At 47.7% G+C, this 18,373-nt stretch overlaps 1 protein-coding gene and 1 long non-coding RNA gene across 8 annotated transcripts in view; one reads left to right on the top strand and one right to left on the bottom strand.

Moving 5' to 3' along the window:
• Positions 1-18,373, bottom strand: part of LOC120409549 (ATR interacting protein) — a 53,396-nt gene that overhangs the window by 22,708 nt on the left and 12,315 nt on the right. The window contains exons 1-2 of one of the 7 annotated variants that reach the window (XM_039547838.1): positions 2,471-2,684; positions 958-1,411 (exon numbers count right to left, since the gene is read on the bottom strand). In XM_039547838.1, the coding sequence (XP_039403772.1) occupies positions 958-1,411; positions 2,471-2,533 (517 nt within the window). In that variant the 5' untranslated portion in view covers positions 2,534-2,684. Of the gene's footprint in view, positions 1-957; positions 1,412-2,470; positions 2,686-3,372; positions 3,432-3,568; positions 3,810-4,070; positions 4,282-18,373 lie in introns of those variants that run through there. The other 6 variants (XM_039547841.1, XM_039547840.1, XM_039547842.1 and 3 more) reach the window with 6 other exon arrangements.
• LOC120409551 lies at positions 3,649-17,902 on the top strand. Its single transcript, XR_005601333.1, has 3 exons — positions 3,649-4,073; positions 4,806-4,877; positions 17,847-17,902. It is a non-coding gene; the product is annotated as an uncharacterized LOC120409551 (long non-coding RNA).

Here is an 18,373-nt window from a genome sequence, read left to right on the forward strand (position 1 = left end):
AGTGAGGTATTTCATAACCAGTGCTTAGACCACTAATAGAGTCTCATTAAATTTAAAATGTTATAAACAGTAGTGCAGATAACAACTGAGGTTTGTTTTGGCCAGAAAAAGTTATTGATCAACATTTACAATGAGTAGAAGACCCCAACCATTCAGAGGATTCAAGTTTGTTGCATGATATTTATGAACAGGTCACCTTCCCTTCTCTCCCAAAAGGGAATTTAAAAATCACTTGTGGGTATGACAGATATTTCACAATCACATGTGTAGCCTAGTGGTTAGAACTGAGTCTGGGAAGCCAGGTCTCCTGCTTTCTAATTCCATTTCTGCTTCACACTTGATGGTTGTCCTTCAGCAAGCTACTTCCCCTTATTGTACCTCAGTTTAACCATCTGTAAAATGGGTACAGTAGAACCTGGTTCAGAGCCATTGTGAGACTGAGTTAAAGCTTGCTAAATTGGCTTACTTTCCTTAGATAAGGCATTGCACACACACAAAAAAATAGTGCTATCATATCAAAATGTGATCTTTCCAAATGATCATACCTATTTGGAGCACAGCTTCTGGGTACTTCTTACTTAATGCTATTTTATCACATGCAGTCATACTATTTGCCAAGCTCTATAACTAGTTCTTTAAGACGTGTCATTAGATGTACATACCAACTCTGAAATGTTGACAGTTAAGTTATCCAGGAATTAAGATTCCCCTATTAGAACAATTTTCCCCACTAATTCTGGTAACTCAAGATAGCTTCAAGAACCTAAATGAACATTTCAGCAACAGTGAAATTTACTTTGGGGCTGAGATTTAAGAATCTACTCAAAAGATAAATTACTTTAGACATTTTTCTAGGAAGAACAAGTTCAGCATGTCAAACCCCAGATCTGGAAAATAAGGAGACACCAAGGCAATCACATCCCCAGTTATACTCCCATATTCCAAGACTACACATACCAAACTGGTCTTTCATATTTCTTTCTGCATTAGAGGCAACACTCTGTTGTTCAGTATTCAAAGACTTTTGATTGGTGGTGTTTGGGGTTATGGATGGTCTGGCATTCTGTTCAGGTTTCTGGATGTGTGTTGTTCTAGAAAGAGTATTTGTCTCTAGAACTTGTGATAAAGCCTGTGAAGCAATTACATCTATTTCTTCCAAGTCATCAGCTGTGAAGTCATCACTGTCTCCAAAAGGATCTTCTGTTTGTTTGGACTTTGACTCAAAGCTTTTGTAACGCTTGTTTGGGGGGAAGCCATCTCCGTGGTTCCCAATACATCCTCGACTAGTGGATTCTCGATAAACAGAAGATGAAGCCATAATCTGTGCCTGATCCACACCATATAATATGGAGCTATTTCTCTTCTTATTCCCAAATAATGAGTTCACTGACATTCTGTATAAATATTTACCCTGTGAAACAAAACAAAACATTTTAATGTTCAAAGGACCTTTTTCCAAATTAATTTTTTTCCACAAAATACAATTGAATTTATGAAGAAACAAGTGTGCTACCACACAGTGATCTGGGTTCAAGAGTCTCCAGCACAGTCCTTCACTAGCTGACTGGAAAAGATGAAGTGATGTTGCAAACGCCAGAGCTTCCCATCCATTTGGAAAGGGATTTTGCATCATTTAATATAGAGCAACATAGAAACACAAGTTTTTCGTGCAATCAGAAATGAACAAAAGAAACAATTGTAGTTTTGTTTACATCCATTAGAAAAATGTCATTCTACAGATTATTATTTAACACCAAGGAAATTTAACTATAGGACTCCAAGAGGAGCCTCTCCATGAATCAGAAGGGCCAAACACCCTTTCAAAAACTGCTCTGGAGGAGGAGAGAAAAAAGGAGGAGACATGCCCCTGTTCATGCCCTTGAAATACTGCACTTCATGTTTTCCAAGAGCAAGACACAACGTGGTCTTATTTTTAGGGTCTCTGTATAAGTTAAACAAGAACATAAAACTGCTTAAAAACATCGACATATTTTTTGAAGTTGCATTAGATTCTAGAGTAATCTTGTGTCAAAACTAGCTGATAAGGCATTCTTGTTAGTTGATCCTATGTAACACTGTTACAGTTTTATTTTAATTCCCCCAATTAGAAAAGCAGCTTTCTGACATATGAATAGTAAAATACTATCTGTATATTACTCTGATTTTAAAGTTTAGAACACACTGAAGATGTTTAGTTTCTTGATAATTGTTCCCTTGGCATCTAAGTACCCATATATGACATACATCAAGTGGGACAGACTTCTGCCAGTCCTGCCAAGATCTGTTTTAGAAACCTGATCTACAGTAGGAAATTAGGTTGGTATAACTACGTCGCTTAGAGGCGTGAAAAATCCACAGTCCTGAGTGACACGGTTAAACCAACCTAACCCGTGGTGTAGACAGCACTAGGTCAAGGGATTAATTTTCCCGTCAACCTAGTTACCACCTCTCAAGGAGGCCGAGTACCTACGTCAACAAGCCCTCCGGTTGATGCAAATAGTGTCTTCACTGAAACACTACAGTGGTGCAGCATTTTAACTGTAGATAAGCCATAATCATCACGTTCTTTAAAAGGTTTGTAAAAGTTAGGGGCCTAAGTCATTCCCCAGTGTCTCATTAAATAAAGAAGTACAAAATTAGTCTGAGTATCAAAATATTTCTATAAAACTATGAAATTGGTTCTCCTAAAGGAAATGCTAGAAACCTCATTCTGTCTGGGACATTCAAAAGTACCCCTCCACCCAAAAAAAACCCCCACAAACCCACCACTATAGACAGGAGTGTTTTTAAGTAGATAATCTAAAAGGCCTTTAACATCTCTGATTTGAAAATAAAGTACTACTCAGATAATAAAGACATAATTAAACTGTCTTTGACGTCAGTTTTGCTTTGATACTTTCTTGATTGCTTTTACATTAACACAAGTCAGATCATATCAAGATTATGTTATGCTTTCTAATGCAGGGCAGTAAAGGTGCATCACTCAATTCAGTTACATTACACAGAAAAGTAATTCAGGAAGAAATTAAGTCGACACCTGTCGCCATAAACAATATATTTCTAACCACAATCACTGGTTTTGAATTAACTCCGATTGATACATTATCTCCAGCCTGAGTTCGCTCTGATGCCATATGAGACAAACCAAACAGAAACACTCCTGCAGGTCTGACGGATGCCAAAACAAGCTAACTGGGGAAGCAAAAGCCAGGCTGGGCGCTGAGGTCCGCCTGTCTATATTCAAGGATCAGATCCTCTCTGACCACTCCGGGCTCTTGTCCTACAGCTCTTCCTTGGACACGCTAGCGGGATGGGGACCCTCATGAAGAGCAGAGCTGAGCTGAGCGTAGCTTGCACGGTGTCCCGATGTACCTGTGCGCACAGCCCGGGCCCTCGCACCCCCTGGCCCGGCGGTTTGTGGCTCCCACCCCCGGACAGTCTCGGGAGCAAGAGCTCCGAGCACAGCCCCCACCCCCAACGGGGGGCTAACGGTGTCCGAGCCCAGCTGCCCGCACTGCCTCCCCGAGGCAGCCCCTGCCCCCCGCGGGGCGACAGGCGGGTCCGTTACCGCGCTAGCTGCCGCTTCGCCGCCGTTCACACAGGGGACAGGAACGAAGCTCCGCCTCACCGCTATAGTCCCGGCATCGCGGCCTTCCCACCCTCTCTGACCCCGCCAGCCAGCGCAGCCAATCGGCGGCGAGCAGTTTTTCCCACTAGCCAATCAGGACACGGCCGGCTAGCAGAATTTCGCTACGGCAACGCTGGAGGATCACATAGCGAGAGGCCTAGATCCGCTGGATGTAAGAGTCTCAGCGATTGGCCAGCTCTGTAAATTTGTCAGTGGTTGGTCACGCGCCCGCGTGAGGGATAAGGCCTAGAACAGCAGGCCCCATTTCCTGCCTCAGCGCCCCGTTGTTTCTACGCACTAGTCCGGACCCCTCACGCGACCCGGTACCAGCTGCGGTATCTGGAGGCTCCTTCGTGGGAGAATGACATGGATAAAATGTGGGGATAAAGAACAAAGCCACCCACGTCCGGAACAGAGCCGCCTGTTAACCTCACAGCCTTACCAGGTGACATCACAGCACATGACATGGCCTGGCCTGCTGACATCACAGTCTGGTCTCCTGACATCACAGCACATGGCTTGGCCTACTGACATTACAGCCTGGCACATGACATGGCCTGGCGATATCATAGCACATCACAGTACTTTGCTTGGTGACACCACAGCACATGACAGGAGCTGACTGAGTAGCATCGCAATGCTCTGTGTTGAAACACCATAGTGCAGCGTAGCATGTCATAGCTTGATTTCTTGGTACAATGACATAGCTTGACCTGATCTGGCAGCATTATGGTGTCATGACACACCAGCGCCTAGACTGACAGTATCATGGCATTATGACATCATTTGGTAAAGTAGAAGCACCATAATGGGTTCTGGCATTGTTTGCCAATGTTGTGCTGCCATGACACTATGGCAACATCACAGTGCCATGATACATCATAGTGTTACATGTCTGTATTCTGATGTCTTGGTATTTTGTACACACATTCCACCCTTATTTGATTATATGTTCTTTCTGTTGTGGCTAATGCCCTGTGCCAATTCAATACTATATGGGAGGGTACACTTTATACTGTATTTCAGCAATAATTGTGCAAAGAAGTATATATGTTGTGAATTTAAGATTTTGCAGGAAACATGATTTGCATCCCACAAATGGCACATTGCTGCTTAAAATTGTTATCCTGTATTTTTCATGTAGTTTTTCATTTTTCATTATTTCCATTAAACATAGATGGTCACCCTCTGTGTGACTCCGAGCTCGATTGTTGTGGAGGATCACCTTGCCCCTGGGCAAGACATCCAGGTCAGCGCTACATTATAAACTTTTATCAAAGTAGTGATGTTGGTTAGGGTGTGATTTTTTGCTACATTTCTGTACCTGCAAAAATCCTTCTGTAGATGCATTTATACTGGCATAAAAGTGTATTTACTGGTATAGATTATTTTGCTTGGGGAACTAATATAAACTAAATCGGCAAAAGCATTTTGCTGGTAGAAGCTGCATCTACACTAGGAGGGTTTCCTGGTATGGCTATATTGCTGCGGCTATATCAGCAAATCTTTTCTAGTAAGAACTAGACTTCAGCCTTTGTATATCTCAGTTTCCCTTCTGTAAAATGTGGATAACAACACTTACCAATCTTTGTAAAACACTTGGAGATCTCTGGGTGAAAAGTGTAAAGTGTCATTTTCTGTATCATCACTGTATCATTCTCAGTGTCATTGCAACTCTGTTAATTTAGTCAATGACTTTAACTGTAGCCTCCATGCAGCTAAACTGATCCATTCTTAAAATGGCTTCTATAACAGATCATCATTTCTTTTCACTTGCTTACTGCCTAATTTTGTTCATAATCTGTTTTGGTGGTATAAACCCTACAGAATCCAAAAGGTGGCCCTTAAAGCCCTTGTGACACACCGTCCCCAAAATTCCAGTTTCTCTAATGAAGCAACACAATGTCTTCATGATGGAGAGGGGTGGTGCAAGGACCCAGAAGTGGTCCCTGGAAATTAAAGAGGAGACTGGACAGCTGCCCTTAATTTTCAAAGGCTCATCTAAAGAGGGCAGTCTCATAGGAAAGTAGGCATTACTGAGAAAAATTTTTAAAAATTCTGAGGGAGTAGGTTAAGCAACTTTTTTATGTTTACTTACTTTGTGTTATGAATTGTATTTGATTAGGTAGTCAAAAAAAAAAAACTGAAGAGAGTTGTTTTTGTGTTGGCTCTCCAAAAATGGATAGTTAGATCTCTCTTCTAAAAAGAGGGTTTTTTTTTCTGATAAAAAAAATATCTTATTGCTTGTAGAAAGTATACTGGACTAGGTCTTGGCCATGTAGTCCAAGTAATAGAGAAACTTACTTGTTATTTCCACCTAAGGTATGGCTGTTTTGTCTTTAAGCACATTTCAGAGAATATCAGGGTTGGAAGGAACCTCAGGAGGTCATCTAGTCCAATCCCCCGCTCAAGGCAGGACCAATCCCCAGACAGATTTTTGCCCCAGATCCCTAAGTGGTCCCCTCAAGGATTGAACTCACAACCCTGGGTTTAGCAGGCTAATGCTCAAAAAAAAAAAAAAAATCTCTCTCTCTCTCTCTCTGTATAATATTTGGTGGTGCCCAAAATGGTGGTGCCTTCCCCCCACTCCCACCCTGTAAGCCGATATATATATTTTATTAAATAGTGTAAACATGGATTGGAAGCCATAAGCATTTAAGTTTCTCTTTATTGAACAATGTCACTATCAGAAAAATCCATTGTTGATTATTAGTGGTCCTACATATCAAGAATTTGTTGCTGGGATAAAATGAATCTACAACGCATCGGCGCCACGAGATTACAAGGGTCAATTAAAAGTGGAAAGTCAGAAGCAGCACTTGCCTGCTTCAATATACAGTATTATATTTTGTGGGAATGTTCTTAATGTTTTCTCTGAATACTGTGTGGGTGCCTCAGCTTCCCCTGCAAGGTGCCAACTGAAGGTGTTAGGGACAAAGAGATCAGGTGGCCTCCTTGTCCGGAAGAGACACAAAGGCCAGAGGAGGGAGTGTCAGTTTGGAGCTGGCTGGAGAAATGGGGAGAGGCCCAGAACTTGGGTCTGGGCTCCCCACCCCCGAAGATGGACCTGACTGAGGGATCCTGTTTTCTGTACCTACAAGCTCTATTCTAGACTGTTTTCCTGTCGTCTAATAAACCTTCTGTTTTCCCGGCTGGCTGAGAGTCACTTCTGACTGCAGAGTTGGGGTGCAGGGACCTCTGGCTGCCCCAGGACCCCGCCTGGGCGGACTCACTGCGGAAAGTGCACGGTGTGGAAGGGCAAGCTGAATGCTCTGAGGTCAGACCCAGGAAGGTGTAAGCTTCTTGCCCTGGAGACAGTATGCTCAGAGAGAGGAGGCTCCCCCAGAGTCCTGACTGGCTTTGAAGAAGTGGTTCCAGAGCATCCAAGCATCCCCTTCCACACCATGCGCTTCCCAGAAGTCTGCACAGGCACTAACACTCCCTCCTCTGGCCTTTGTCTCTTTTCCAGGCATTAGGAGGCCACGTGAACTCTTTGTTCTCCAACACCTTCAGTTGGCATCTTGCAGGAGAGCGGCCCAGGCCATCAGTTGCCCGGAGACAGGGTTTCGGCCATTCTCTGTGCAGACAGCATCACACTGGCCCTCTAGGGCTCTACAACAATCACACCCCCTTATCCCACCATCTAAATTGTTAAGAAATGCATAGGGCACCCACACAGTATTCAGAGAAAACATTAAGAACATTCCCACTTCGTAATACCTGTATACAACTAGTTATATACTTTAAAGGGTGTAAAATAATCAAGTACTGTGCTAAACACAATGATACTAGTTAGTAGGGGAAGCAAAAGTGGATGGGAACCTGGGAGGCAGTGGCCATGATATGGTCGAGTTCAGGATCCTGACACAAGGAAGAAAGGAGAGCAGCAGAATACGGACCCTGGACTTCAGAAAGCAGACTTTGACTCCCTCAGGGAACTGATGGGCAGGATCCCCTGGGAGAATAACATGAGGGGGAAAGGAGTCCAAGAGAGCTGGCTGTATTTTAAAGACTCCTTATTGAGGTTGCAGGAAAAAAACATCCCGATGTGTAGAAAGAATAGCAAACATGGCAGGCAACCAGCCTGGCTTAACCGTGAAATCCTTGCTGATCTTAAATGCAAAAAAGAAGCTTACAAGAAGTGGAAGATTGGACAAATGACCAGGGAGGAGTATAAAAATATTGCTCAGGCATGCAGGAGTGAAATCAGGAAGGCCAAATCACACTTGGAGTTGCAGCTAGCAAGAGATGTTAAGAGTAACAAGAAGGGTTTCTTCAGGTATGTTAGCAACAAGAAGAAAGTCAAGGAAAGTGTGGGCCCCTTACTGAATGAGGGAAGCAATCTAGTGACAGAGTATGTGGAAAAAGCTAATGTACTCAATGATTTTTTTGCCTCTGTCTTCACAAACAAGATCAGCTCCTAGACTGCTGTACTGGCAGCACAGTATGGGGAGAAGGTGACCAGCCCTCTCTGGAGAAAGAAGTTGTTCGAGACTATTTAGAAAAACTAGTCAATGGGGCCGGATGCACTGCATCCGAGGGTGCTAAAGGAGTTGGCGGATGTGATTGCAGAGCCATTGGCCATTATCTTTGAAAACTTATGGCGAATGGGGGAGGTCCCAGATGGCTGGAAAAAGGCTAATATAGTGCCCATCTTTTAAAAAAGGGAAGGGGGAGGATCCGGAGAACTACAGGCCAGTCAGCCTCACCTCAGTCCCTGGAAAAATCATGGAGCAAGGCCTCAAGGAATCAATTCTGAAGCACTTAGAGGAGAGGAAAGTGATCAGGAACAGTCAGCATGGATTCACCAAGGGCAAGTCATGCCTGACTAACCTAATTGCCTTCTATGAGGAGATAACTGGCTCTGTGGATGAGGGGAAAGCAGTGGATGTGTTATTCCTTGACTTTAGCAAAGCTTTTGATACCGTCTCCCACAGTATTCTTGACGGCAAGTTAAAGAAGTATGGGCTGGATGAATGGACTGTAAGGTGGACAGAAAGCTGGCTAAATCATCAGGCTCAACGGGCAGTGATCAATGGCTCCATGTCTAGTTGGCAGCCGGTTTCATGCCGAGTGCCCCAAGGGTCGGTCCTGGGGCCGGTTTTGTTCAATATCTTCATTAATGATCTGGAGGATGGCATGAACTGCACTCTCAGCAAGTTTACAGATGACACTAAACTGGGAGGAGTGGTAGATACGCTGGAGGGTAGGGCTAGGATACAGAGGGACCTAGACAAATTAGAGGATTGGGCCAAAAGAAACCTGATGAGGTTCAACAAGGACAAGTGCAGAGTCCTGCATTTAAGATGGAAGAATCCCATTCACTGCTACAGACTAGGGACTGAGTGGCTAGGCAGCAGTTCTGCAGAAAAGGACGTAGGGGTTACAGTGGACGAAAAGCTGGCTATGAGTCAACAGTGTGCCCTTGTTGCCAAGAAGGCTAATGGCATTTTGGGCTGTATAGGTAGGGGCATTGCCAGCAGATTGAGGGACTTGATCATTCCCCTCTATTCGACATTGGTGAGGCCTCATCTGGAGTACTGTGTCCAGTTTTGGGCCCCACGTTACAAGAAGGATGTGGAAAAATTGGAAAGAGTCCAGTGGAGGGCAACAAAAATGATTAGGGGGCTGGAGCACATGACTTTTGAGGAGAGGCTGAGGGAACTGGGATTGTTTAGTCTGCAGAAGAGAAGAATGAGGGTGGATTTGATAGCTGCTTTCAACTACCTGATAGGGGGTTCCAAAGAGGATGAATCTAGACTGTTCTCAGTGGTAGCAGAGGACAGAACAAAGAGCAATGGTCTCAAGTTGCAGTGGGGAAGTTTAGGTTGGATAGTAGGAAAAACTTTTTCACTAGGAGGGTGGTGAAGCACTGGAATGGGTTACCTAGGGAAGTGGTGGAATCTCCTTTCTTGGAGGTTTTTAAGATCAGGCTTGACAAAGCCCTGGCTGGGATGATTTAGTTGTGAATTGGTCCTGCTTTGAGCAGGGGGTTGGACTAGATAACCTCCTGAGGCCCCTTCCAACCCTGATATTCTATGATACTCTAAACTGACCACCAAATTTAAGGTATGTTTTTCCCCTCGGGTGAGGACTCTGAGGTGGTGGGGCTGGGGATGAGGAGTTCACAGTGCAGGAGGGTGCCCAGGGCTGGGGCTCAGGGTTGGGGTGCTGGGGGCACAGGCTCTGGGGTGGGGCAGGGCTGGGGATAAGGAACTTGGGGTGCAGACAGGCTGCCCCAGGGCTAGGGCCAGAGAGGACTCCCCCCACCCCCTCACTGGCAGTAGCAAGCTCCAGGGGAGGGACCCCTCCTCTTCCCCCCCCCAGTCACTGCACATGTTCCTAGGGCCCCTCTCAGGTCCAGAAAGCCCACTCGCCTCCCCTATAGTGGGTACCCAGGGGGAGTGGGGATTGCCATCACCCGTGGCCTCCCCTGCTGCTGCCCCTCACCATAGCCTCACTGGGGATGGGGCTGCCCCTTGCCCAGCATGGTGCAGGAGTGGGGACTGCAGGGTGGTGTCTGGGTGGGGGGGCGCAGGGTGTCACAAAATTCACCCAAGCCCCAGCTGCTCAGGTCTAGGAAGCTCCCCTCCCCAGCGGTGTAGCCAGGTTCTAACATCAGGGGGAGCGAACACATAAAAAAAGGTGCCACCCGACATATCCAATTACTAATCAGATAGTAGGGTTTATAATGCTATAACAAGAGATTATGCTATTACCATTATCCAGTCCGCTTGCACACTACTATTTTGAATTAGTGATAATTCAGAGAGAGAGAAAGAAGAAAGCTGAATTTAGAGAACAATTATTAACCAGATTCCTGGTTATCCACCAGCCACTTTGCTCCAGTCCATAGCACAAAGCACCATAAACGCAGTAGAAGCTGGCCAAGAGACTATTCACCTGAAATTGGCATCTGCTACACTCCCCCCACCACCCTGCTCCCAGTCACCACTATTCAGGAGATAGCTGAGTGAAAAGGTGGCATTGCTGAAGCATTTAGTAGGCAATTGAAAACTCCTATAGAGCACTGTACAGTCTCTGAGAACATTGCTGAATTCTGAGCACTGGGTCTGCAGCTATTCAGCAGTGAGATGAGGAGACATAAATGGCACCTTAAAGCACCTTTACCCCTCCCTCTTTCACAAGCTGCACTAAGCACCATTTCACAGCCCCGGGCGCAACACTGGGGGGGGGAATACAAGGGGGGGCAATAACCCAAAGTCGCTCCTTTGCCTCCTGGTCCTGCTGCTCCCTTAGCCCCCTCCGCTGAAGAGAGACCACGAGAAAAAAAATCCCCCCTCCCCTTTTCCTTCCTTCTCCATCAGCACCAGCTGGGCTTCAGAGCCCCCTTCCCTGCCGAGCGGCCACCTTGCTCTGCACGGGGCTGCCTGGGATCAACGGGGCTGCTGCTCCTCAGTCCCCCGCTGCACTGGGGGGGCAGCGCTGCCGCCCCTCCCCCTCCCGGCAGAGCCCACCCCAGCTCCGGGGGCCGGGCAGCTGCGGGCGGGCGCCTCCTCCTCATCCCCAGGGAGCCCGGCAACCAGCCGACGCTGCCTGCAGCCCTGGAGCCAGCGAGCAGGGCTGGGGATGCAGGAGGGTGGGGCCGAGCAGAGAGCCGGCTGGCGGCCACACGCAAAACCCGGCTCCGGACTCTGAGTCCGGAGCCCAGTGCTGGCTGCCTGGAAAGGCGCTGATTTTGGAAAATGTGCTCAGAGGGGAGCGGCTGCTTCCCCCCTTCTGCCCCACTACGCTACTGGGTGTGGGGGATGCTCCGGGGCGGGGGGTGGTGGTGGTGGTGGCAGGGGCCGGTGCCCACTCCAGGCAGGGCCAGGGGAGAAATCCAGCTCCAGATATTGGTGGAGCACAGCCCCCAGCCCTGAATATTCCTGGTGCTGGGGCACCTGGAGCCCATATAACCTGGCGCCTATGCACACATACACTCCCTCCCTTCCCCCCCCACCTCCCGGGAGGTCATTTAGCAGGCCAATGTTCTCTCTCATTTGTTCTCTCTTATGCATAGTTACACAGAAGATTAATTTTTACAAAAAAATAAGCCTCCACTTGACCCTAAAAACTACATTCACTCTGAAGTGGATGTGACATGTTAGCGTGGAATTTGCAGGGTGTCACACAAAGCTGGTTTGGGATCTGATTTGCAAGGAAACTGAAATACAAGAGAAAGGGAAACTGAAATAGTTTGAGGAAAATCCCCCAATAACTGTGTTGGTAGTGTTGTTGTAGACATGTTAGTCCCAAAATATTAGAGACACAAGGTGGGTGCGTTAATATCTTTTATTGGACCAACTTCTGTTGTTAAAAGAGACAAGCTTTCAAGCTATCCAAGCTTAGACTTCAATGTTAACACAGCTCTTTTTAGCACGCTAGCAGGAGTTCTGCTATCACAAGTGTCTGTCTGTCCAGGCTGGAAGGCTCACTTCCAGCTTCAGTGTAGCCATATGAGAAAGTTACTCACCTTGCAGTAACTGAGGTTCTTCGAGATGTGTCCCTGTGGGTGCTCCACTCTAGGTGACGGTGCGTCCCGGCGCTGTCGATCGGAGATTTTCGGTAGCAGTGCCTGGTTGGGGCGCACGCACCCAGATGGTATCTCCCGTCTAGTTGGAATCTTCCTGAGTGCGTGCGCCCCACACCCTCCTCAGTTCCTTCTCTACCGTGGAGAGTCATCTCAGTACTCCAAAGTAGAGGGGAGGAGGGCGGGGAGTGGAGCACCCACAGGGACACACATCTTGAAGAACCTCAGTTACTGCAAGGTGAGTAACTTTCTCTTCTTCTTCGAGTGCTGTCCCTGTGGGTGCTCCACTCTAGGTGAATGTGTAGGAGTACCCACTACGGTTGGTGGGACTTTGGAGATACGGCAGGGAGTACTGAAGATAGTACTGTATGACCTACTATTGTGTCTGCCGTGGTGTCTTGCATTAGAGCATAGTGTTTTGCAAACGTGCGTTCAGATGACCATGTAGCCGCTTTGCAGATATCAGGAATGGGAACGTTGTGTAAGAAGGCAATGGATGCCGACATGGCTCTAGTGGAATGAGTTCTAATGTCGTTGGGCGGTTGAAGATTCTTCGCACGGTAACCGGATCTGATGCAGTCAGAGATCCACTTGGACAGACGTTGTTTAGAGATAGCCATACCGTTTGATTTTTTTCGGTAATGGAAACAAAGAGTCGTGGAGACTTGTGAAATGGTTTAGTCCTGTCTAAATAAAAGGCAATTGCTCGCCTGACATCGAGAGTATGCAGGGTTGCCTCTTGTGGAGTCTTGTGAGGTTCGGGATAGAAAGTAGGTAAGTATATAGGTTGATTGAGGTGGAAGGTAGATACCACTTTAGGAAGAAATTTAGGATGTGATCTCAAAGTGACTTTGTCTTTGGAGAAGATTGTGTAGGGAGAGTGGGCCATCAGGGCACTCATTTCACCTACTCTCCTTGCCGATGTTATGGCAACTAAGAAAGCCACCTTCATGGACATATGGAGATGAGAGGAGGTAGCCAAGGGCTCGAATGGAGGTTTCATGAGAGCGTGTAGAACGAGGTTAAGATTCCATGAATTCCATGAATTCATATTGGGTGAATTTCAGGGTAGAGGTTTTGCAGGCCTGTGAGAAACCGTTTTATGGTAGGGTGAGTAAAGAGTGAATAACCTGCTAAGAGGTCATGGAAGGTGGTAAGTGCCACCAGATGCACTTTGGTGGAGCTGAGCGAATGTCCATCTTGTTTTAGTTCCAAGAGGTAGTCTAGAATGATAGGGAGGGTCACCATATTGGGCACTAAGTGATTATGTGAGCACCAGAGGGTGAAACGGTTCCACTTCTGCAGATAGGTTTTATGAGTGGAGTCTTTCCTACCGTGCAGGAAGACATAGTGGACCTGCTCAGAACAGGCTAGTTCATGGGTTTGAAACCATGAAGGAACCACGCTGTGAGGTGGAGCTTGAGGAACTCAGGGTAAAGAGCCAGTCTATTGTTCTGGAAAAGGAGATCTGGCCTGTTGGGGAGAGCCCGTGGGTGACGGGAGGGTATGCAGAGTAGGTAGGGATACCACGTCTGTCTCAGCCAAGCCGGGGCAATAAGTATGACCCGATCCTTGTAGTCCACAATCTTCTGAAGAACCCGGTGTAGCAGAGGGATTGGTGGAAGGCGTACAGGAGAGAGCTGTTCCACGGGATGAGGAATGCGTCTCCTGGGGATGCAGTTCCGAGTCCCACTCTGGAGCAAAACTGGGGACATTTTCGGTTCTGGATTGTGGCAAAGAGGTCTACTGACGGGGTGCCCCAGAGGGAAAAGAGCTGTTGAAGTATTGTGGGGTGCAGTTCCCATTCGTGTTCCATCGAGAAGTGCCTGCCGAGTGCGTCGGCAGTAGTGTTGTGGCAGTCTGGCAGGTAGGAAGCGGTGATCTGTATTTGACGTTATATACACCAATTCCATAGGCGGATGGCTTCCATGCAAAGAGAATGTGAGCGTGCTCCCCCTTGTCTGTTGATGTAGTACATACATGCTATGTTGTCTGTTAAGACTCGCAGGTATTTGTTCTTTATGAGGGGAAGAAAATGAAGGCACGCTCATCTCACAGCTCTGAGCAATAAGAGATTTATGTGTAGGTGCGACTCTGATGCAGACCACTGGCCTTGTGCCCTGTGTCCCCCTAAATGCGCTCCGCAACCAATTAGGGAAGCGTCCATGGTGAGCACGAGTGCTGGGGATCAGTTCTGGAAGGAAACCTTAGTGCAGAGGTTCTCTGGTCTTGTCCACCACTGTAGGGAAGCTAGAACGTTGGGAGGCGGAGTTAACAGCATCCCTAAGGTGTGTCTGTTGGATTTGAAATTGGAATTGAGCCAGCCCTGAAGACATTTCATGTGCAGCCTGGCGTACTGGACTATGAAGGTGGTGGCTGCCATATGACCAAGGAGCTGTAGGCAGAGTTTTGCCTGTGTCCTTGGATGAATAGAGAGCGTGCGTTTGAGCTGCGTGATAGCGAGGAATCTGTGATATGTGGCAGTCTGGCAGGTAGGAAGCGGTGATCTGTATTTGACGTTATATACACCAATTCCATAGGCGGATGGCTTCCATGCAAAGAGAATGTGAGCGTGCTCCCCCTTGTCTGTTGATGTAGTACATACATGCTATGTTGTCTGTTAAGACTCGCAGGTATTTGTTCTTTATGAGGGGAAGAAAAAGAAGCTCTGCTCTGGATTGAGTTGAGATGAGCTCCGATGAACTCAATCTATTGTGTAGGTGTCAGGGTGGATTTTTGGGCATTTATTTGGAGGCCTAGGCTGTGAAAGAGGGCGATAGTAAAAAGATAGCTTGGAGTGTCTCGCCATAGGAGTTGCCCTTGATGAGGCAATCGTCCAGGTAGGGGAACAGTGTGACCCCGTGTTTGTGGAGGTGAGCCACAAGCACAGCTAGAGTTTAGGAAAAGACTCCCGGCGCTGTGGAGAGGCCGAAAGGAAGAACTCTGTATTGGAAATGGTCATGACCAATTGTGAAGCTTAGAAAACGTCTGTGAGCTGGATGAATTGATATATGAAAAGAGACATACTGTGGGTCGAGGGCTGTAAACCAGTCCCCTTGATCCAGTGCAGGAATTAATGTGCCCAGTGTGACCATTTTGAATTTTTGAATCCTCGCGAATTTGTTCAGTTGGCGTAAATCTAGTACAGGCCTCAAGCCCCAGTCTTTTTCTGGGTCAGGAAGTAATGGGAGTAGAAATCTTTCCCTGGATGTTGCATCAGCACAGGCTCCACTGCGCCTAGCTGTAGAAGGTAAGCCACTTCTGCGCGAAGCAGGTGCTCATGAGAGGGGTCCCTGAAGAGGGACGGGGAAGGGGAGGAGGATAGGATATGAATGGGCTAGAATAACCGGACTGAACTATCTCGAGGACTCAGCGGTCCTGTGTAATTTGCTGACAGGCATGTTGGAAACTCTGGAGGCGGTGGAGAAATGGGCAAATAGGCTGTGGAATCAAGGAGTGGTCGCACAGACCCTGGACCAACCTTTTAAAATTGTTGTTCATTCCCAGATGGATGGGAAGTGGTTGCTTGAGCTTGATTTTGTCTGCACTTAGGGGGTCTAGCGCGATTCCTATTTACGTGGTAAGGTTTGTGTTGAGGCCGATAAGACTGTTGTGTATGTAGTCTTAGGTAGGGTTGGTATCGTTGACCCCTGGGAAGAGATGGGTGAATGCCCAGGGTGCGCAGTGTCGCTCTAGAATCTTTCATTGTATGAAGTAGTTCATCAGGTGGTGTTTTTTTTTTTTCTTAAGAAAACAGTTTATATTTATCAAAGGGGAGGTCCTCCACTTTGTTATGCAGGTCTTTAGGGATGCCAGATGCAGAAAGCCATGAAGATCTGCGCCTAACCACAGCCGGTGCAGTTGTACGGGCTGCTGTGTCTGTCGTGTCTAAAGAGGCTTCTAGGGCTGTTCTGGAAATCAATTGGCACTCGCTCAGAATTGATTTAAAGTCCGCTGTCCTGTCCTCTGGAATGTAAGAGGCGAATTCAAAAGTTTATTGTAGTTATCAAAGTCATGCCTGGCAAGGAGTGCAAGGTAGTTTGCGATCCAGAATTGTAGAGTGGAGGATATGTAAACCTTGCGTTTAAGGTCCTTGTCTTGCGGGGTGGACTGATATTGTGGCTGTTTCGTTCTTTGTGCGACTGCATCGATAATGAAAGAGTTCAGTTGTGAGAAAATAGGAAGTCAGCGTCCTTAGCAGGAACATAGTATCTATATTCGGCTTTTCTGCAGGTTGGTAATAAAGAACCTGGAGTTTGCAGAGAGCGTCAGCTGGTTCCAAGAGTGCCTCATTTATAGGGAGTGAAGTAGGGAAACTGAGGCTGGTGGCTGCGGACCTTAGCCTGAGGTGGAAAAGGCTCCAGTGGGGGGAGGTGCGGAGAACTCTGCTTGCGTTGTAGATCAGGTTCGCTCTCAGTGAAAGTAGCCAGTTCAGGGTTGGAGGTGCCCTGCAGGGGGTCTGCTGCTGGTGCAGGGGCAGAAGGCAGGCTTGGTGCCGACGTTCTTCCTGGCACCGGGGGAGAGCACGCGGTCGGAACCGCGGCTTTTTTTTTTTTTTTCCCGCTTTCTTCCGCCCTGAGGCTTGCGGTGCTGACAGCTTTGTCGGCACCGGGGCAGAGCGTGTAGCCGGCTCCGCGGCTATTTTTAGCGCTGAGGGTTGGGTGCCGACGTCCTTGTCGGCACCGGGGCAGAGCGCGCAGCCGGCTTCGCGGCTATTTTTAGCCCTGGGGCTTGCGGTGCCGCAGTCCTTGTCGGCACCGGGGCAGAGCGCACAGCCGGCTTTGCGGCTAATTTTACCCCTGGGGCTTGCGGTGCCGCCGTCCTTGTCGGCACCGGGGCAGAGCACGCAGCCGGCTTCGCGGCTATTTTTAGCCCTGGGGCTTGCGGTGCCGCCGTCCTTGTCGGCACCGGGGCAGAGCGCACAGCCGGCTTCGCGGCTGTTTTTAGCCCTGGGGCTTGCGGTGCCGCCATCCTTGTCGGCACCGGGGCAGAGCGCACAGCCGGCTTCACGGCTGTTTTTAGCGCTGAGGCGCTTGGTGCCGCGGAATCCTGCTGTGTCCGGGAGGTTGAATTTCTGCCTCTACGGTCTGTGGGAGCCGTTGTTGAGGCGTGATCCGGGGCTGAGGCGCCTACCTTTGGCGCTGTCAGCACAGAGGGTAGGGATCTCGCAGGAGACCCCTTACCCTTGTTAGAGTCTCTCCTATGAGACTGCTCTGCTTCTTGCCTCCGCTCCAGGGAGGGTGAAGCAATGCTCCCCACCGGTTCCGATCTGGCTGGGGAGGATGTGGGAGTGGGTTTAACTTTCCCCATCTCCAAAAGCGGCTGCGGGGATTTTTCCATGAGAAGTATTTCAAGCCGCAGGTCTCTGTCGTGCCGAGCCCTCGACTCGAGGCTCATACAGTGGAGGCACTTTGCGGGGATGTAGGCTTCTGCGAGGCACTTCACACAATGTGAGTGCCCATCCAAACTTGGTATGGAGTCCTGCCAGAAAACACACCTCTTGAATCCTGAAGCCCCTGGCATTGTAAATTAGAAATGGCAGGGGAGAGTGTCTCAGTGAGAGACAAGTCTGAAGTGATTTTTTTTTTAACTAAGTAACTAACTATGTAACTATACTAAAGGAAGGGAAACAACTGGGAAGTAATTAATAATTATTTCTATGTTCTTTGTTACTGTTTCCTATAGATACCAGGGAAGAGAAGGCAGCACTGCTCCGAGTCCCGTCTTCAGCCGAGGACGGTTGAGAAGGAACTGAGGAGGGTGTGGGGCGCACGCACTCAGGAAGATTCCAACTAGACGGGAGATACCATCTGGGTGCGTGCGCCCCAACCAGGCACTGCTACCGAAAATCTCCGATCGACAGCGCCGGGACGCACCGTCACCTAGAGTGGAGCACCCACAGGGACAGCACTCGAAGAAGAACCTGAGTAGCTGAGTATGTTGTCTCTGAAACATTCCCATCCTCTGACAAGCCAGGGACTGAAAGATGGAAAATTTAAAAAAAGATTTGATTTATAAAAACAACTGTCAAGAGAATAAAACGTATTGGCAACAAATTATGGCAGTGATACATTCTTTACAAACCTTATGTTGATATTAAAAGATTGTAGACTAAAAGCAAATGTAGTAACAAAAAAAGCTATCATGAAAACCTCTCAAAGCACTCTACAAATATGGATATATTTAAGGCTCACAACCACTCTCCCTGTGTG

Source organism: Mauremys reevesii, linkage group 7 (assembly GCF_016161935.1).
Source record: "Mauremys reevesii isolate NIE-2019 linkage group 7, ASM1616193v1, whole genome shotgun sequence".
NCBI classification, from domain to species: domain Eukaryota; kingdom Metazoa; phylum Chordata; order Testudines; family Geoemydidae; genus Mauremys; species Mauremys reevesii.